We start from the raw sequence: 21,864 nt of genomic DNA, 5'->3' as shown, positions 1-21,864 counted from the left end.
GTCCATGAGTCTATTTCTGTCCTGTATTTATGCTTTGTTTTTGTTTGTTTTTGTTTTTTAGATTCCACATATGAGCGATCTCGTATGGTATTTTTCTTTCTCTTTCTGGCTTACTTCACTTAGAATGACATTCTCTAGGATCATCCATGTTGCTGCAAATGGCCTTATGTTGTCGGTTTTTATGGCTGAGTAGTATTCCATTGTATAAATATACCACCTCTTCTTTATCCAGTCACCTGTTGATGGACATTTAGGTTGTTTCCATGTTTTGGCCATTGTAAATAGTGCTGCTATGAACATTGGGGTGCAGGTGTCATCCTGAAGTAGATTTCCTTCTGGGTACAAGCCCAGGAGTGGGATTCCTGGGTCATATGGTAAGTCTATTCCTAGTCTTTTGAGGAATCTCCACACTGTTTTCCATAGTGGCTGCACCAAACTGCATTCCCACCAGCAGTGTAGGAGGGTTCCCCTTTCTCCACAACCTCTCCAGCATTTGTCATTTGTGGATTTTTGAATGACGGCCATTCTGACTGGTGTGAGGTGATACCTCATTGTAGTTTTGATTTGCATTTCTCTGATAATTAGTGATATTGAACATTTTTTCATGTGCTTTTTGATCATTTGTATGTCTTCCTTGGAGAGTTGCTTGTTTAGGTCTTCTGCCCATTTTTGGATTGGGTTGTTTATTTTTTTCTTATTGAGTCGTATGAGCTGCTTATATATTCTGGAGATCAAGCCTTTGTCGGTTTCACTTGCGAACATTTTCTCCCATTCCGTAGGTCTTCTTCTTGTTTTATTTCTGGTTTCCTTTGCTCTGCAGAAGCTTGTAAGTTTCATTAGGTCCCATTTGTTTATTCTTGCTTTTATTTCTTCTAGGAGAAAATTTTTGAAATGTATGTCAGATAATGTTTTGCCTATGTTTTCCTCTAGGAGGTTTATTGTATCTTGTCTTATGTTTAAGTCTTTAATCCATTTTGAGTTGATTTTTGTATATGGTGTAAGGGTGTGTTCTAGCTTCATTGTTTTACATGCTGCTGTCCAGTTTTCCCAACACCATTTGCTGAAGAGACTGTCTTTATTCCATTGTATATTCTTGCCTCCTTTGTCGAAGATGAGTTGACCAAAGGTTTGTGGGTTCATTTCTGGGCTCTCTATTCTGTTCCATTGGTCCATATGTCTGTTTTGGTACCAATACCATGCTGTCTTGATGACTGTAGCTCTATAGTATTGTCTGAAGTCTGGGAGAGTTATTCCTCCAGCCTCTTTCTTTCTCTTCAGTAATGCTTTAGCAATTCTAGGTCTTTGATGGTTCCATATAAATTTTATTATGATTTGTTCTAGTTCTGTGAAATATGTCCTGGGTAATTGGATAGGGATTGCATTAAATCTGTAGATTGCCTTGGGCAGTGTGACCATTTTAACAATATTGATTCTTCCAATCCAAGAGCATGGAATATCTTTCCATTTTTTAAAGTCTTCTTTAATTTCCTTCATCAATGGTTTATAGTTTTCTGTGTATAATTCTTTCGCCTCCTTGGTTAAATTTATTCCCAGATATTTTATTACTTTGGGTGCTATTTTAAAGGGGATTGTTTCTTTACTTTCTTTTTCTGTTGATTTATCATTAGTGTAAAGAAAGGCAACTGATTTTTGAACATTAATTTTGTAACCTGCTACCTTGCTGAATTCTTCGATCAGCTCTAGTAGCTTTTTTGTGGACCTTTTAGGGTTTTCTATATATAGTAACATGTCGTCATTATATAATGACACTTTTACCTCTTCTTTTCCAATTTGGATCCCTTCTATTTCTTTCTCTTGCCTGATTGCTGTGGCTAGGACTTCCAGGACTATGTTGAATAGGAGTGGTGATAGTGGGCATCCTTGTCTTGTCCCAGATTTTAGTGGGAAGCTTTTGAGTTTTTCACCGTTGAGAACTATGCTGGCTATAGGTTTGTCATATATAGCTTTTATTATGTTGAGATATGTTCCCTCTATGCCCACTTTGGTGAGAGTTTTTATCATAAATGGGTGTTGAATTTTATCAAATGCTTTTTCTGCATCGATTGAGATGATCATGTGGTTTTTGTCCTTTCTCTTGTTGATGTGATGTATTACATTGATTGATTTGTGTATGTTGAACCAGCCTTGTGTCCCTGGGATGAACCCCACTTGGTCATGATGTATAATCTTTTTTATATATATTCTTATTTATTTTTATTAAAGTATGGTTAGTTTACAATTTTCTGTTAATTTCTGGTGTACAGCACAGTGATTCAGTTAGATACTCCTTTTCATATTATTTTTCATTATATAGTTTAGGTATATTTGAATATGGTTTAGATTATTAGGCAAAAAGAAAACAGCATCTGCTTTGAAATGTAGAAAAGCCAATAAGACTAAAGTAATTGAGAATGAATATGAATGTATTTCATATTCATAAACTCACAGATTAGATGAATTACAGGACATGAATGTTTCTGTATCTTGGAAGTTGTTATCAAAATTCCAAATGACCTTTGTAAATTGAATATGCCTTAAAATTAAAATAGAATGAATTAAATAAGAAAAAAAATAATGACAGGATGATGAAAATAAATACGTAAAAAGTACATGTAAAAACTGAATTATGTCTATGTGTAAAAATAAAATGAAACAAATTATGCAATCACAGCAATAATAAACTTTTCAGCAAATAAGAAAGAGGGCATAAGCGGCTTATACTCTGCTTGTAGATAAATGGACATGTAAAGATTTAAACTGATAAAACTAATAAATGTGAGGTTGATTGCTTGCACTACAAACAGGGTTTTTTACGCAAGGTTTTCTAATGGCATCTGTATCTTTATTACATCATTAAGCAGATGCAACAGAAGATGAAGACCACAGAAATTTAGTTGTAATTGACTTCCTAAAGCTGAGAAAGTGAATTAAGAATCCTAAACTGCATGAAAATCCCAACTCGTGTTTACACTACGTGAAGATTTTGGCAGAGACCATGGTTTGACTTCTAGTGTCCACTTCTCTTCCTTCCTGTGTGCACCAGAGCCTCCAGGTTTTCTGTGGGCACACGACCTCACAGGGGGAGACTGCAGTTTCCTAAGCTCAGGCCTTTCGGGGTGGCTGCCTCACTAAGTCCTCACATGAGCAGAAGTGACAAGTGTGACTTCCGGTGGAGGGACTTGGTAAGGATGCTGCATGCAGTGGACCTGGGTGCGAGCAGAGCATCTTCTGGGGTGGATGGCCTCAGACAGAAATAGATCCTTCCTCCTGGTAGCACAAGGCACTCAGTTTTGCACTTAACTTCAGTCACAGTCTTTACCACATTTTATTGTGATTACACATTTGGTTTGTCTTCCCCACTGGCCTGCAGCCTTTTCAAGGGCAGGAAGGATATTTAATTATTAACCTTCCTTATTTTCCAAGCACTTCTATATTATAGACCTGTAATAAATATTCCTCTCATGTTACACATTAAAAATAATGGAACACATTGTGTTCAGGCTGTTTGTATTAAAGTTGTAGGTTTTTTTTTTTTTGCTTTCTAAAACTTGGTAGTAATCATTTTGTTTTTATACGTAAAGGAATATAAATGTGTAAACTTTTATTTCTTTACTGAATAAATGATATGTGACTGTTCTTAGAAAAGTAAAATTGTGGCCGTAAGCTGAAAAGTGATTAATTTTCTGAGTTTATATTTGTGTAAGAAAATTATATACATATTTGATGTATATACATGAAGTATTTCTATTTGGTTATAGGGTAAATCTATTTGGTGATGAGTTACTTTCTTGAATACTTGTACTCAACTTTTCTCCCAGCAGTTAGAAAGATTTTCAGAGAAGACCAGAGTAGAGACCTAATTTTAAAAGATGTGTTACACAGCAAGTCAAATAAATTCTAAAATAAAATAAGGAAACCCATATAGACCATAAAGAAAAATCAGTGTTGAATAAATATTTCTTCTTCTGTTCCATGCCAAAGACAGACAGGAGAGACAAGGAGAGAAACAGAGACAGTTCAGGATGAAAATAAAACCCAGAGAATACATACTGACTTTCTTACTTGAAGATCCACATTTACCTAATTATTTGAAGACCCATGTATACTAGGCCCTATCTAATAGAATAAAACTATTTCAACATAGATTGCAACTCCTTTTAAGGTGAATTTGCAGAAAGTTAAAAAGTACCTTTAACAATGAGCTTAGGGCTTGGACAGGTATCTATACACCAACATTCCCAGCAGCATAATTCACAATAACTAAAAGGTGGAAACAACCCAAACGTCCACCAACAGATGAGCGAAAACCAAAACGTAGTGTATACACACAATGGAATGTTACACAGCATTGAAAAGGAAGGACATTCTGACTACAGTATGCTAAAAAAGATGCTACAATATGTACTAACTTTGCAGACATTATGCTAAAGTGAAAGAAGCCATTCACAAAATGACATATATGGCATGGTTCCACTTATAGGAGATAATCAAATTCCTAGAAACAGAAAGTACAATGGCGGTCGTCAGGGACTGGAGAGAGGGGACGAAGGGAGTTGCTGTTTAACAGGTACAGAGCTTTAGTTTGGAAAGAAAGAAAAGTTCTGGCGTTGGATGGTGGTAATGGTTGCACAGCAAAGTGAATGTACCAAATGCAACTAAACTGTACATACAAAATTAAAGTGGTACATTTTTATTATATATATTTTATCACAATAGAAAAGTTGAGACATAACAAAAATATCAAACTTTGAAAAAAATTCTCAAAAGCAAAATAAACATCTGGTTTCATTTCTATGACTTTAATGAAAGCCACATACATGTGCCTACATAAGCAAAAATAGTCTTCACTCAGCACGAAGAATTCTATAAATCTGTTAGGTTTGGTATGTAATGAAACCTACAGTGAAAAACTGAAGTTGAGAACTGTGAAAATCTGGAATTCTGCAAAAAACCTAATCGGATTTCTAAAAACAAAAATATAAAATCCTAGTAACTAGAAAGAACACCGGAAATAGCCATCAGTGAGCTCTTCCTTTATCATTAATACGTTCATGGTCTAATGTGACTGTCGTTCTTTCTCATGCACCCCTAATTCCAACATTAGTCTCTTATCTAAGTGCTGGGCTCTTATTGCCAAACTCCCGTAAGTGCCATAAAAATACATAATTTTTAAATAAAACTTTCCGATGTTTCAGATCACTTTGGAGACTCTATAACATCAGGTCTATGATTATAACATAAATCTCATGGCCTGAGTCCTTCAGGCCTTCACTTTTGATATTCACAAGACAGAATTATGCAATTTTCAAATCTATTCTCCAACTTTTGTCTCTGACATGATCTTCAACTCTTTTGAAATTTAATAACCGAGAATTGTGGTCCCTTCCTTCCTAACCCTATCATGAATTAGTAGATGAATTAAAGTACAGTTTGGAATAATGAAGAGCCAGGAAGTTAAATCAAAATTCATCATGGAATTAAAAACTCATCAAATTATTGATCTAAAAAATACACAAAAAGAAACTAGAAGGTAGTTTGGAAGCTTAACCTGGCTGATGGAACAAGAGAGGAATATCCTTAGGAAACAGCAACAGCGCAAGTATCATTCTAATGAATAGCAACAGCCAATCTAAAGGCAGAGAAGGGCAGAAACAGCCAAGGACAGAGAAAAGAGCAAAAGTCAGGCCAGGAACCTGACCATGGAAGGTCTTGTAAACTAGTAAGGACTTGAGAAATCAATTGGCTTAATAAAGGAGGCAGGTTAGCTTTTTAAAAAAATCGCTCTCAAAGAAGGTTCGAGAGATCAGAGAAGATGGTGTAAACTGAGGAAAGTGTGTATCTCAGAACTCTGACAATCACTAACAATTTTGGCTTTGCTAGACAGCAGAATGAACCAAAAGTAAAGCTCAAAATTTAGAAGGAGCAGGTAAGATGGTGTGTTTTATGGATCAAGACAACAGAAGTTTTATAAAGAGAGAGTAACTGACAGATTCAAATTTAATGTCTGTAAAAGTGGAAAAACGTGTACACACTGTATTTAGTGACTTAGAGATCTTCTGTAACCTTAATGAGAGCAGCTTCACTTAAGCGGAAAGAGAATCCACATTAGATTGGTTTCCATAAGGGAATGAATGAACAATGAGTAAGTGTATAAAATTTATTCAGATAATTTGGTTGTGAAGAGATTAAGTTAATCAGGTGTAGCTAAAGAAAAACAAATCAAGACTCTTTTTTAAAGTATGAAGCGAAATGCTAGGTAGAGCTCGTTGGGAACATGTTGGGAAGGCGCTTACAGTAGTAGGACACAAAAAAATCTGGGAGAGAGGGATAAAGTATGCTTCAAGATTGGAGGAAACAGAATGGCGGTGGCATGGAGACATGGCTCACAAGATGGAGGGACTGGCTGTAGATTAACGGGTGGCTAACTCAGCTGGTGGGTTAGAAAAGATGAGGGAAAGATGGATGTTGATGTAGGCAGATTGTTGGTTTGTCATTTGGAAGTTGGGTTAATCCTTTTCTAACTGACGGTTTCTATTTTTTCTCACTGAAGTATAAATCAGAATCATTTCCAGGAGTGAAGGTTTATAGAGAGTGGGGGATGTTGGAAATGAGCACTGTGCTGATAGAGAGGAATCAGAAACACAAATATATGTAGGCTATCCATTCAATACCGAGCACTCAGATAAGTTTGCTCTTGTTTTGTGATCAACATCCCGGTGGGATATGGGTTAACTACAGCGCTAAGCTTTGTACCAGTGGAAAACAGCAGAAGGTGGAATAATTTCAGTTTACTGGCAACAGCGATTGAAATAATAAATATGTAAGAAGAGCATCAGATATTTTCTGGTGAATGACACTTTCAGACCAGAATCTTTAAGGCAGTATTCAGATTTATATTAAAAAAAAAAGAACAGGTTAAAAAAAAAGTCAAAAATAAAATTAAAATGTTGTAATATAAGTAAGAAGCCAGGTTTAGTAACTGATGATCATAACTGCTTACCAGTGTGTAGAGTGAACACTTAGTAGCAACTATATCCCATTTCCCAGACACCCTCTGTTTCTATCTAGAAATCTCCATGGTTTGGGGGGAAGTGATTTCCATCCTCTGGTGAAAGTGACTGTTCCAGGGCCAGGCATGTGACAAAGGCAGAGCCAATAAGAGTGAACATCAGGACTTCCTTTGTCTCTTTCTCTCTGGACAATGTGGATCTGTAGTTGTAAATCCTGAAAGCATTTTACTAACACAACCTAAGTTTGAGGACAAAGTTTACAAATGAAGGGGGCGGCAAAGACCAGAGAATAAAAGAAAAATGAAAGTAATACCTGATAATTTTATTTATCTTTGGATCACACTTGCCCTGAAGCTCAGGTGACTGAGCACAGACACTGTGAGAGGTGCCGAGTGTACGTGTCGCGGGTGTCCAGGTCTGTTCTTAGGGGCCACGTTCCTTGCCATTCACCAGGAACAGGAGTCTGCAAGCATAGCCTTGATGGTAATTCAGACACTCTAAGAACAGAGACGCAAGGTGAAGAAACTATGAGAGACAGCTGGAGGGTCCTGTGGGAGTTGTAGGCAGTGAGTGAAAAGGCCACGAATCATAGTTGCTCATATTTATCAGAAACTTAGTATTTGCTAGTCACCTTCTAAGTGTTCTCTATTAAAAAAAAAAAAATCTAGCAACAAACCCCCAAACTGCTATCATTAGTATTAATCCTCATTACACTGATTAGCAATCTGGGGCCCAAAGGTCACATAACTGACCTTTAAAGGAGAAAAGCCAAGATTTGAAGCCAGGAAGCCAGGTTCCAGAGTCCTAACTAGCAAACTATGCATGTTTGGGGGAGAAGAGGATTAAATCAAGGAGATCCAGGTCTGACTCTTCATTAAGATCCCCTGCTGATGAGTGCTGTCTCTAACTCAGTGTGTGGTGAAATATGGCTCACTGCCACATAGGTGAGCCATGGACAGGTGATAGCTATGTCCCCTCCCTTTGAATCTGAGTTAGCTTTTGACCACTTCAATCAATAAAAACTGTAAAGAACACGAAACTCTGTGCTTTCAAAGCTAAAGCCATGAGCTTTTCCCTGTTCTTTTGGGATATTCCCTTTCGGAGGCCTAAGTTGCCATGTCAGAAGTCTGGGTATCTTAGGCCACCACACTCTGAAAAACTCCAGGCCACATACAAAAGCCATGTGCAGGTGCTTGTGAAAATTAACTTTATATGGCAATTTGGCCACAAGAAAAGCAGAACACGTAACGACTTTTGCTTTGGAGCTGAAGGCCGAGCAGAACCTGGAGGAGACAGGAGGGCAGTAATGAGCCTTAGGACGCTGCCAGTGAGGGCTTGGGCAAAGCAGGATCAATTTTATTGGAAAGAGGAAGAAACTGAACTCATTATATGGTGGCAAAAAATATGCTATGAAGCAATAGTAAAGGGAATACCTTGGCAAGTCTATTTTTGGCTCTTTGTAAGTGTTTGCCAAGCAAAATCTTACAAAATCCAATAAAGCTGTAACATGTCTGTTATTTCTCTTGCTAGAAGCTGAGGTGAGGAGAGATTTTTAAGAAATTAACATTAAAAGTTCCTAATAAATCAAGATTTCATACTTCAACTTTCTAACTCTGCTCAGAAACACACCCATTAAGGAAGTATTTTCTTCAATTTTAGAGCTAGGACATAGGATTAGGAGGGTTGCTTGAACGAGATTTCCTACTTTGTGAAAACACTGATCGTGGGGATCTACAAAGCAGAAAATACACACTTCAAAATGCTGCACGTTATCTTTCTCTTCAAAGAAAAATGTATGTGAGGAAACCTTTAAGTAAATCAGCCATTCAAAGTTGGTATTTTAGAATTAATATATTCAGTCAGAAAATAATGCTGAACGTATCCGTATAAGAACATGTATTCCAAAAGGAAAAGCGTTAGGAACTAATGCTTAGGTGGAGCAAGAAGCCACGGAGAGCACCTGATTAGTTCCAATTAGCCACGCCGGGGATGACTTTCCAGGTAAAATTACCTTATAATGAGGTGATTAACCTCTTTGGAAAGAGTTCAAGATAGACTTACTTTATACTTAATAATGTCCTATACAGAAGTGATATAACCAGGATCCTCAAGATTCCACGCCAGGGGTAACTTTTACCAAGAATCAATATATTTTATTCTAGAAGAACCAAACACATTTTTATTATATTATTGCTGGAGTAAATCCTAAAGTATTTGGATATTATAAATCAGGTATTTAAACTTCATATCAAATTTGCTAACTTCTATGGCCCTAACTTCATATAAAGAATGCAACGACTGAACTATAACCAGTTCCAAATGCTAGTCTATAGATGATCTGTGAACATCAAAGGAAAATATAATTTCTGTCATAGACATTGGGCAATGTTACAGGCTCGTTTCCACGCTAAGCTATCCACTCTCCAGTTAGTTTAGTGGGTCCCCTCAGTCCCCAGAGCATAAGCAGTTCTTGTTACAGTTAGAGAGGCTAATGCTTAACAAGGGAGTTGACGTGAACACAAAGGAAACAGGAGAGTCAGTGCTGTCAACACAAAAACATTTGGTAGCTTGGGGATAGGGTTCTTAGCAACAGCAGCTTTAACCGCTGGCTAAGCTTATCTTTGGATTTTCCTTTAAAATAGATAACTTATTATGGACTAGTTGAAATTATATACATAAATTTATATGTATTATACACATATATATATTTGCTGTCAGCTTATAAAAAAACAAGAAATAATTTACTTTAGTGTTTTAATTTAACAATTATTTCCTGAAAATTTCTATGAGGGCACAGAATCCATAATAATGAGCAGAAATTCTTCTCTTAACTGCTTTCTTACTATTTAGCACTCTTCCCTGTAAGAAAATACTCTATCTTGGATTATTCAGTTGATTTTGTGGATATCTCCGAAACACTGTCGTGCTTCATAAATCTTGTTTCTTAATTTGGTATCCTAGGAAGTGAGTGTGTGCATGTGTGTATATGTGTTTGTGTGTGTATATAAAATTTTTGCATAAAAACACTTGCAAATTCATGTAAAGCAGAAACACAAATCCTAGGAATGGAAAGGCAAAATCAAGGAGGAAAATGTTTAGAACATTTGCATAGAGATGATACTAATAAAATGTGAGTATCTTGCAAACAGAAACTGGAAATGAATGTTTCTTCTTCAGCTAAATCAGAGAATACATAAGCAACCCCTGCTTCAGCACACGTCCTTTAGATTCAATGATCACCTTAACTTGGGAGCTCCAGAAAACATCTTTCCCTATGCGCTGTGACAAGTGGGCTTTCCTTCCAGTTTATATTTTCCTGCAGAACCTACAACCATCTAAGGGTTCTATGGAATCCCAAGTCCATTTTCCTCTTTTGTCTTAGAGATCCCAAAGATTCCGTGTCTAGCGGGAAGCCTATCGTATTAAAAGAATTATTAAAAGAATAAATGTCTGCAGAATAAGGAATTAACCAAATCAAAAGGAGATAGCAGTATTTTTTCCAAACTTCAGAATCCGCATTGATCTTTCTGTTACTCCACTGCAGTGTCAAAAATAAAGGGACAAGAAAAAAAAGAGACAGACAGAGAGAAAGCAGGAATAAGAAACTGAGAGAGAACAAAGTTTTAAAAGAGGGAATAAGAGGCAAAGAAGAAAGGAAGAAATGTTGAATCTCTTCCTTATTTATGTCCCAGTTCTCACTCGCTCTATTCCAAAGAGCCACCTCACAAACATGATTTTGAACAGCTCAGATACCAAAGTGAGCATTCTGGTTTAAAGACACCAAGAAATAATGTAGGAAGATTCTGATGAATCAAATCCCCCAGACCAGTGTGCATACAGCTCTAACTCATTCAACCATTCACACTTTTACCTGCTCAGATCAGACAAATATTTCAATCATTTTCCACAGAGAAATGAAACCATGTGAATACAATAGCATAGTTAGTAAATTATTAGGAAAAAAAGTAAATCAAGAATCACCTAACAAAATGAGTGTGACCTTGAAGACATAGTCAAATTTTCTAAATTCATGTACACTGTTAATCTCTTGGGTAACTTAGAGAGCAATACATTCTTTTCAAAATTAGGCTTTATTAATATAGTAATATCAAATTATCAGTCCAGAATGCCAATTTTTCAGTTTTGTTTCTTCTCTTCGCACATTTTGAATGCAAGGCCCTCTTGTCGTAACTGATGTCACTACCTAGATTCTGAGTTACGCTGCCTTATTTAAATTAGCACACCAATCTCGGTTTTCTAGTTATAGATTTCTTCGTGAAAAGCAGAAAGTAGTACAGAAATGAAGCACGCACCTCTTGAACAAGGGGCTAAGAAAATGATCATTGTCTCATTCAGGGAGTTAGAGACTGGACACTTTCAAAAAGTCACTGTGACTTAATGAAATAGTACCTTTGTGGAGCGCTGCCACCCTTCAGAGTTGGCCAGCAAATGTGTTAGTAAGTGTTGTGTGTTAGCGTTCTGGAGTGGTTCTTTAACACTAAATTCATGACTTTAATAAGAAATCTTTGTAAACCACCAATACTTCTACAGTACGAATGTACTCTATTTTGTATATTATCTATAAGTTATTGTCAGTGTTACAAGGTTTTTACTCATGGAATTCAATCGTTTTGCAGTTTCTCCAAAATTATTATAACCCTTTATAATTTTAATAGATGAATACTTGAGTCTTTTTTATACAATTGTTAGTATGATTTTTTAGTATCATTTCTTTAAAGCAAGAACTTAAAATGCTTCTTCTAAATAAAGCCCAGAGAGGGGTAATGTATAAGAATTAGGACCCTAAGTATGACTTTAAATAGTAATAGTCAAGTTGTATAAATATTTTGAATACCAATATCATGTAATAATTGGTTTAAATAATAGTAGCATAGATATTTTAATTATTTTTCATAGCCTAAAAGAGTAGAAAGGTTTATTTAAATTCAGTTTGATTGAAGACTGTCTTAAAGTTTAGAAAGTTGAGCAACATACTTCCTTTTAACAGTTAACTTAGATTTACATAGAAATTTGGAAAAGAATGTAATATAAACCTCTCAACTAGTACTCTCTTAAGCACCACCGGAAAAATCATTATCTTTCCCAGTTCTTTCAATTTCTGTCATAAGAAGAACAGAGAGCAGAACTATATATTTTGGTAATTAATTTCCTTAAGATAATGTTAGAAATATCATGTTCTTTAAAATATAAATGAATTTCAAGGTGAGCATGCTAGAGGGTAATATTAATGGCATATGATTTATTGTGACAAGAGATCTGATCTGAAACACCATTATTAGGAGTACTTAAAAAAATCCATTTGCAAATTCCTGAAAATATGAAAGAGCTATAACTGAACGTGCCTCAATGTTGAAATCTGGAAATCTGTCCTTGTAAGTATGAAATAGCTTGTGCACAGCAAGCTGGCATGTCTTCCTCACAGAAATTTATTTAAAATTTTTCATATTCTGAATATGTTGTATTATCGTTTAGGGAATGACCTAAAAGCTTGTAACTCTGAGTAAAGACAATACACCAAAGTACAGACTGAAATGTAGATGGATAATTAACTTGGTAATATATGTAATTTTAGGGCTGACTGTTATCTTAAAATTAACAGCTGACAATGATACATTGAACATCTACTACGTTCCTGGCATTCCTAGAACTCACAATAGAAACATGTGACCTGTGTCAATCTAGAAGGTGTTTTCTATGTTATTACTGTTCCAAATGAGATAATCCCTTTAAACTATAAACAAGATTTACCTGTGACTTAAATTTACAAATAGGTTTCAGTAAGATGCACTTTCACATCGAATAAAACATAGTGCGGTATATGAACACGCTGCATATGGCATCTATTGGGCAATGAGGAATGTTGTAAATTAGTATTGCAATTGATAATAAAATTTGAGTAGATATATGTGATTAATAGGAGCCTTTACTAGTGAAAAGAATTAAAATTATTCTGGAGAACAGAATTCATTAGCCTCTGACACCTGAGGGAGGATCATAAATACTGGCATTCTTACATATAGACTGTCCGATCTGAGTCTCACATAAACATGCAGATACTCCTCCTCTATACTTTTAATTCCCCTTTCTCCTCCTCCCTTCTGCATGTCTCCCTCTTCCTGTTCTCTGGTTTTCTCCCCTCCCTCCCTCTGTCCTCCTGTCTCTCTCCTCTGCTGAATAAGCTTGGAACACAACTTTCCCCCCCTTGAACTTTTTTCTCTCTGTACATTTCTTAAAGTCTTCATCGGGCTTTAAAATTGTGGGATTCCTGAAGGAGTACATTTTTTGGTTTGAAATCTATTTTTAATATGTGAATATCAACACATGAATGCTTCATAGAATGGCATTGGGATAAGCATAGCTGATTACATAATACGGTTCTAGGTACATTAATAAACATGTTCATTTCCAGGACATTCAAGGTGGATCATCAAGTGGTGAAATATACTATAAAGTGAATATATTGTCATTATTATTTCAATTTATTTTCACCTCATGAAATTATATTGGATCTTATACAATGAAAGTATCTCTTTAATCTAGATACAAAGAAAACTTACAGGTGCAACATTTTAATGAGATTATGTTTGACTTAATTTTGTAATATACATTGTACAAAATTCAAATTCAATAAAAATTCAGTATCCATCCCAACCACTTGGTTTCCTTCTCCAGAAGGAATCACAGTTAAAAGATTTTTGTGAATCCTTCTAAAGATATTATGTGCATGTATATTCACATATATACTTTTTCCATTTTCTTTAAGACAAAAATTATAGCTGCCTGAACTATGAAAGAAAAAAGCAAAGCATAACATCATGATCTATCATTTGCAGGGTAAGAAAGATCTCAAGGCAATACCTAAGGTACGGTTGAGAAATAAGTTGTCAAATGTTTTGCTAAAACATTTAAATGGATCAATATAATAAAAAATGAGACAGGATCTCACTAATCATGAAACTATTTAACATGATGGTTCTTGTGTAAAATAGTATGCTAAAGAGTCTAGAGTTGAGAAAAATCTAAAAGAGTTTTGAAAACACATTTTAACAGCATTTTGAAACTACATGGAAGAAAATCATGTCTATGTACGAGTATATGACAAAATGGAAATAAACAGAAGAACTTCCAGGAGTGGCTGTCTTACAAGTTGGTCTGTAACATTCAGAGCACCAAGTTAACCAAGCCAAACAAAAGGCTACTGGGACTTTGGCTTTGAATACTAATATATAAATTACTTAAATATAGGTACAGACATGTTGATTATGATTTCATAACTTTGTGAAGTGAACAGACTAGAAATGGGTATAAGTGAAGCCAAAAACGATGATTCACTTCTTTTGCCCCATTTTTTTCAGGGGAGTGGGGTGAATATAGCCGTACTTTCTTCAAGAAATGCAGAAGACAACAAAGCAGAGCTTTCTTTATTTCCCTGAATATCAGAAGGTGTCAATGTCTGCATTCCAGAACAAGCAATGCCTGCATATTGCTATCATGGTAAAAGTAAATCTGGCCATCAAAGCGGTTCACCTTTAAGGAGTATTTAACGGTAGTTTCTGTCAGCCCTGGTATTTCTCTGGCTTATTTTCCATTAAGTTGAGGCCAATGCAGGACTGACAGTGCGAAGATCAGAGGCCTTCTCTGATACCTACGCAATGTGCAGTTACTCAGCATGAGCAAATCAGAGCCCCGTGCTTTTCCTCTTGGGAGTTAGGGTGATCACTCCTTACACACTTAGCTAGGCAGAGACTTCCAGATTATCTTCACACAATGTTATTTTCACCTTACACTTGAAATCCTTCTTCTCAGCATGTAAGAATGGGCTTACAGATGATCACATTGTATTCCCATTATAACCACATTAAAAGTTAACAGGAAAAACTGACTTCACTTACACTTGTATCTTAATACTTACACACACACCAAACCTTATTCAGTCATTGTATGTAAAACGCTTTATACCACGTAGTGATCCTTTTTCTGTTTTTTCATGACATGATTCATCAACCACAATCATCACTATGGTACGTCTTTTGTTATCTTACCTACTGTTGAATTTCTCTGGGTGTTTTTCTCTCATGATGTGGAATCTGTGGGCAATGGAGGCATCCTAAGGAGAGAAACAGAAAAGAAAAATGGGACAGGTTACTATCCTATTATCTTGCGGGAATAAAGATTAAAATAGAAAAAAATTGATAAATAACATTTTAAAGCTAACTTTTCCTGAACAGTATCATTGCCAAGAAGGTGTTCTAAAATTAGGGAAAAATGTGTAATCCATGTAAATTCTGTGCAAGTGTAATTTAGTCACCAATGGTTGCTTCTCATAGTTACTTCTAAGAATTGATTTCTATTTAATTTATTGATCTCCTTTCATAATTGCTTCTGGCCTCATGCTTAAAATATGTTTAAGATAGTTCATATAAACAAAAATGTCAAAAAGTCGTTGAAAAATCTGTAATGCAAGAGCTAGGATAGCTTAAGTAGAGAAATAATCAGGTAGAGAAACTCCTAGTCCTTTGAGATTAGTTATGGGTTAAAAGATAATGTGAGACTGCATATCTAGTAAAGGTAAGTATGACACATGACTTTAAAGTTTGCTAAGGGTATGCTGGATCTGTAATTATTAGCTGTTCATTCTGCAAGCAACTTCTGACATATCTTGCTTAATGGAGAAAAGCCACAAAGAGAAAAATGTATTTTGGGATAGCTGGTGACAAATGTAACTAGGTTCTGAGACCCCAAATGCACCAGTTATGAACCCTAATGGATGTTTCTTCCTTGTAGGACATTCATTCAGAGTTTCTATGAGACAGAATCATACAATGTGTGCAATTGGTGGAATATTTCAAGCACAGACTGTTCTTGCTGCTGACTTTTTAACAGTTGCCCCTGCTATTCCAAGCAACGAGATATTTTCCTATTCTTCATCTACACGTGATTAATCGCTCCAATGAGAAACTAATATATTTACCAGTTGTCTCAATAGAAATGGGGCTATTGTTGCGATTAACTGTTAATTTTGATTCATAGTGGAGATGAAAGAAAAAGAAAAACCGAGTACAAAGGAAATAAAGAAGTTGTGTATTTGAGAGAATCCTGAAAACACTAATCAAGGATTAAAAGTCTAATGAATGAAATGAAAAGGCTAATGTGCTTACTCATGCATAACAAAGCATGAGGCACAACAAGAGAGGGACCAATGCCCGCTGCAGATGGCAGACAGAGAGCTGCTTTTCCATGCAAGATAGAGCTGGGATAGAACTGAAACTGTTTCTGTACAGTCTTATCCTCTAAAAATTGTTCAGTAATTGAATTAATCCACAAGTGAAAAGGACACAAAGATACAGATAGGTGCGTTTTGAAACAATACTTAATAAAAAAGTTATAAAAAATTCTATGTTTTCATATTCTAAGATAATAATTTTGTTATATCTTAGAAATTGACATATACATGGTCAGTTTCCTGGCTTGCTAATAAGAATATCAAGATGTTCATTTTTATTGGTCCAATAGCTCTCAAAGCCAGGCACAGAGTTTCTTCTTTTTTAAAAAATCCTAATATGTCATAAATAAACTTATATATTTTTTGAATGTGAAGTTGTCTTACTGTGGCATGAAATTACAGAAAAAAACCTGAGTTTGCCCATTTATGATATATTATGTGGCATTATCAGTAATTAATTTTAAAAAATCATTTATTTTGACTTTATCTCTAATCTGATTCAAAATCAGTTTGGAATGCCTTGAAATTAAATGCATACATGCAACAGACCAAGTAAACAAAAGCAAAGAAATATGAATTAAGTACTAAGAATGAATGATCAACATCAGTTACCACAGGGAGATTATCACTGAATTTATCTCAACTTAAACTGTTTGTTTCTGCTAAGTTAGAGAAGTGAGACTTTAAAAGTAGATTGTGTAGTATAATCTGCTTTACAAGAATATATGTTTGCAATAACAGATCTCTTTCTTTGCAAAGCAACATAAATAGGATAGAGAGAGGCAGAGAGGAAAGGAGAAAAGAGGAGAGGAGACAGAGTATCAAAAGAAGACCATTTAAGGAGACTGGACTGTAACTGAGGAGATTCCTAGGAACACAGAACACCAAATTGCCAAAGCTAAACTTAATGCTAGCTCCTCTGTCTCCAACCTACTCAGGCAATGAATCACGTAGGAAAAAGTGTGTGTGTGTGTGTGGTGGGGGGGAACAGTGAGGGACACTGGCATGCCTTTTCCTTGTGTTGAATGGGTTCCACCACAAAGAGAGCTGGCATTGCTGACCACAGGATGGATGAGGAACAATGACAGCAGGTGTTCATTTGGATGAAAATTCACACCAAATTCCTATGGGACCCTCTGGTGTAACCCCAAGAGGCTTGAAAGGGAACTGTCAAACCCTGCTAACTTACCCAGCAACCATATTTCAGGGACACTTAAGGTTCTCTAAAAAGGGACCAAATAAGGAAAAGCTAAAATAATGTTAGTTTTTTATATAAAAGTTTGCTGTTTCCTTCTCTATATATTGAAATTTTTAGGGAACAGAAATTAAATCAGCATCAATGTCACACCCTAGAATGGACAAACTTTGAATCCAGACAGACTTCCACTTCCAAGACTTGTGACTTTGAACAAATTACTTATTAACCATGAGTCACAGCCCCCTTATCTTTAAAAGAGGACACTGATACCCCTCTATAGTAGTGTGGTGCAGACTTACTGAGATTATTGCAGAGAGCCACTGTCATAGTGCTCTGTATGGCTGGGTTATTCATATATCTTATGTCCATACTAGAACATTACTCCAGGTAAGCAGGGGGTGCTAAAACATGGGTGAACTGTATCATTTTGAAAAAAGTAATTTACTGACTCTCAACTTGGTGTTACTTCCTGAATTTATAAAAATAGTTTTATTTTAAATTAATTAAAAAATAAAATCAGACCTAAGAAATAAAAATAAAACATATCCATCTTTATTAAAACAAAATATATTTAAATATCATTTATGTTGATCTTTAAAGCAGTAATAAGTAAGTAGAGGGGTTTATATAGTAATTTATACAGTAGAGTGTATATACATGTATCAAGACACATATACATCAACATATACACATGCACTTACGTTAGAGAATCAGCTTCTTAGTTTTCTCTGTAATACTCTGCACTGGTATTTTTCTGAAGACTAATTTTTTTCCTTTTTCTGTGAGGGCTTTTTTAAAATTTTTAATAGTTACTGTAAATCCCCAAAGTTGCATTCTAAGTTATTAATTTGAAAAGCTTAATTATTTTATGTAGAATGTAACATTCTTAATTGAGAAAATGTAAGTACTGAGATACTCGAGCCTGTATGTAGCAAATTCTACCAGAGGAGGATGTATCAATACTGATCCTTTTCTTAAAGTGTAAAATGCATTTGCCCAAATATTGTCCTAGGTACTACCTTTTAAAATCTAAAGAAACGTTCTCTGACAAATATTTTTACATAACTAGTCAAATAATGTTTTTATTTCTGAAAACTGTATTATTATTTTTATTATTATACCAAATTCATGATTGTCTCAATTTCATTCCACTTTGGGACAGAATATAAATCTAGCCAAATATAAATGAGTATTTTTATAAAGAGTTATTCCAAAATGCAACTACGGAATTGTAAATTAAACTTTGTATACTAGATGAATTTTCATTGAGATTTCTTGAAACAGTTCAATTCATTCTTCATTATAGATGAATAGATCACAGTGTCTTTTTTATGCGTGAGCTTTCTTTTTCCTTTAATAATTGCAAATTTGTTAAAGAGTTTTAAAAGCTGAAGTTCGTGGCACTTCATTTGTTGAATATTTTTAAAGATTTCCAATTGAAATCTTCTGAGGTTTTATTTCCATAAAATAAAATTCACCAATTTTAAGTGCATAATTAAATGTTAAATTTTAAGTGCACAATTAAAGAATAAGCTACAGAGCACACTTCCTAAAATTATCCTAATGCTTTCACAGTCATGATATGGAAAGTTTCCACTGAAAGCGTGTGTATGTATAGTCCCTCCTCTACACTTAAAAATCATTGATTTACTTTCTACCACTATAGTTTGCCTTTTCTAAAATTTCCTATAAGTGGCATTTAAAAGTACTCTCTTATGCATGGCTTCTTTCACTTACTACAGTGCTTCTGAGATGCAGCCATGTGTTTCAGGATCAGTGATTTGTCCCTTTTTATTGCCAAGTAGTATTCTATTAAACAGATATACTCCATTTTGTTTATTAATGAGTTAATGACATTTGAGTTTTATGCAGAAAGCTGCTATGAAATTTTGAGCACAATTCTTTTTGTGGACATGTGTGATTAAAACTTTAAAGTGAATATGAGTGAGGCTGCTGAGTTTTATGGTATGTGTATATTTAACTTTTAAGGAAACTGCCACACTATTTTTCAAAGTACTTGCACCGTTTTGCATTCCGACTAGTAACGGATGAGAGTTCTATGACTCTACATCCACACCAGCTCTTGACAGCCTTTTAAATTTCACCATTCTAGTAAATACGCCATGGTTTACTTTCTTGGAGCCGTAACCCCTATGACCCAGCACCATCTGCTTTAGCCGAGGGGGTCTGCCAATTCTGATGACACTATAGGATTTGAAAGTTCTGGTGCAGACTTAATGGATGTTCCCAGCTCTGTCCCAGTTCATTCATCTTCACAGTCTTTTTCCTGTTTTATTCACCTCCATATCACAAATAGCCTGGGAAAGACCAAGCACTCAAATTTTGATGGACTTAATTAAAGGACAAATGAGTAAAATTATATGTTTTATAACCACCAGATACTGACTGAAAATCTGTAGAGCAGAGGCGTTAAGAACTTGGACTCTGGAGTGAAACTGCCTGGGTGGGAGAGCTGGCTCTAAAATTAACCAAGTCTTTGACCTTGAAAAGTCTCCTCAGGCTTTCAGTGTTCTCATCTCCTATCTTTAGAACAGGAATGATTCTAACAGCACCTGCTTTGTTATGAAGATGTGAAGTTCCAGTACCTGGAGGATAGCTAAAACAGTGTCTGGCATGCATAGAGGAAGCAAATAAATGTTAGCTCTTATTATTACTGAAACATATTTATCATTTTGAGATTCATATGATTTTCTCTTTTGGTTTACTGATATAGTAAACTAAATAAATTCCACAGTGCATTAGATGAAGTATTTAGAGACAGCAATGTTTTGATGTTTAAAACCCTGTGGACTTTAGAAAGGCTATACTGTGCATATAAGGTATGTTAAATAAAAACCCAAAGGGTCAAAATCATCACGTTGTAATTAAAATTCACATATTTCTGTACTAGTACATTTGAATATTGACTTAAAGAAAGATAAACTAATGCTGCAAAGAACATGTCAGTTCAGATTATATGCCTCAACAATAATAAAAAAAAATTTGGTTTGTTAGATTTTGAAATTTTAGATAAGACTTTATAGTCCCAATAATGTATTTCCCATCTGCAATAAACAATCTTTGCTCCCGGGACAATCTTTACCTGAATGTATTAATTACATAATATACTGTCTGTTAATACTTCATTTAAGAAAACTATACCAGTAGCAACAAATGGGATTGTTTCAAAGGCAGATTTTGTCAGATACTGATATTCGTTGCACTGGCTTAATACAGAGAATCAGAAGGTTTCCATCTTTATGGTCCAGGATAGTTATTAGTGCATAGGAATTACTTGTTCTTTGAAGATTTTAAAGAATCATTCATGAATTGTTGATCCTGCTTTGGGTCTACAGAGGGATTATCAGTCAGAGTGATGGGAAGATATTCTCCTCATGACTGACAAGAAAGAAGTCACCTCCGTCTCAGATCTGAGACCTACGACAGGACCAGAGCTGATGAAAGCAGGCTAGGACTCCAGGCACAAGAGCCTGGAATACCGCACGTGATGTTACAGCATAAGGACACAAGAGAGGGACCAATACACTGAAGCAAGGCAGGCAGAGGCTTGCGCACAGCCAGACATGATGGTCACGAAGAGCACATGACAGTTTCAATTCTGCTACACTCATGCTATCTCCAGGCTGCTGTTTCCTCACTTGAAAAATGGAAAAAGTTCATATCTACCTTGCCAAGTAAATACTAATTAAATAATATTCTTCTAAGGATCCTTATCCCGTGGCATAGAGCCTGGTAGTAAACAAAACAAGAAAGCTGTCATTGCATTGCTTGAATACATGGCAGATGAAAACTACTAGTCTAAGAGTAACATGTCATAGAAGAAAAAAATTGATGATGTCTAACACAGAACCAATTCAGTTCCTTAAGTATCACCCAACCAGAAAAAATTTACAAAAAAGCCTTACTAAGATTCACACCAGCCTAGAACATTTCCAAAGTCTGCCAGTGTACATTGAATACTGTGGGGTTCCAATGTGTATTTTTCAAAGTCTTGATCTCTCTGTAGAATTCTTTCCTCATAGTTCGCAATTGTCTCTCTCAATTTGAAAAAAAAAAGTAACTATATGAACTTAAATATTAAAATATTTATTATAACTACTAAATTTGCCTGAGATTGTGAGTTAAGAAAAATCATGTCAATGTCATATATTTTTAACTCTTCCTTTCATAGTCAATTAGATGCTTAAAAGTCTGTTTCAGTTTCTGGAAATCCTAAGTGTTTTGTTGCTATCTATTATATTCAATAATCAAGATAATTTTTCAGTTAAAACAGAAGGGCTGGATCCATCAATCAAATTTATGCCAGAGTTTGATTTGGTGACCACGGTACTCATTCAATCTAAAATGCTGTAAACGTATTCAGAATTTTGTTGTAATTTCAGCAAATCTGC

The 21,864-nt window shown here is 35.3% G+C and overlaps 1 protein-coding gene and 1 long non-coding RNA gene across 2 annotated transcripts in view; both read right to left on the bottom strand.

The window, feature by feature from the left end:
• Positions 1 to 21,864, bottom strand: part of DGKB (diacylglycerol kinase beta) — a 586,586-nt gene that overhangs the window by 238,400 nt on the left and 326,322 nt on the right. Inside the window, exon 21 of the mRNA XM_072964909.1 lies at positions 15,074 to 15,138. Within this exon, the coding sequence (XP_072821010.1) occupies positions 15,074 to 15,138 (65 nt within the window). The remainder of the gene's footprint in view (positions 1 to 15,073; positions 15,139 to 21,864) is intronic.
• Positions 7,312 to 10,327, bottom strand: LOC140697566 (uncharacterized). The gene is made up of 2 exons (XR_012074717.1): positions 10,251 to 10,327; positions 7,312 to 7,507 (listed from the first exon to the last, which is right to left on the bottom strand). It is a non-coding gene; the product is annotated as an uncharacterized lncRNA (long non-coding RNA).

Source organism: Vicugna pacos, chromosome 7, assembly GCF_048564905.1.
Source record: "Vicugna pacos chromosome 7, VicPac4, whole genome shotgun sequence".
In the NCBI taxonomy this organism is placed as follows: Eukaryota; Metazoa; Chordata; class Mammalia; order Artiodactyla; family Camelidae; genus Vicugna; species Vicugna pacos.
This window is presented reverse-complemented; position numbering and strand designations above follow the sequence as displayed.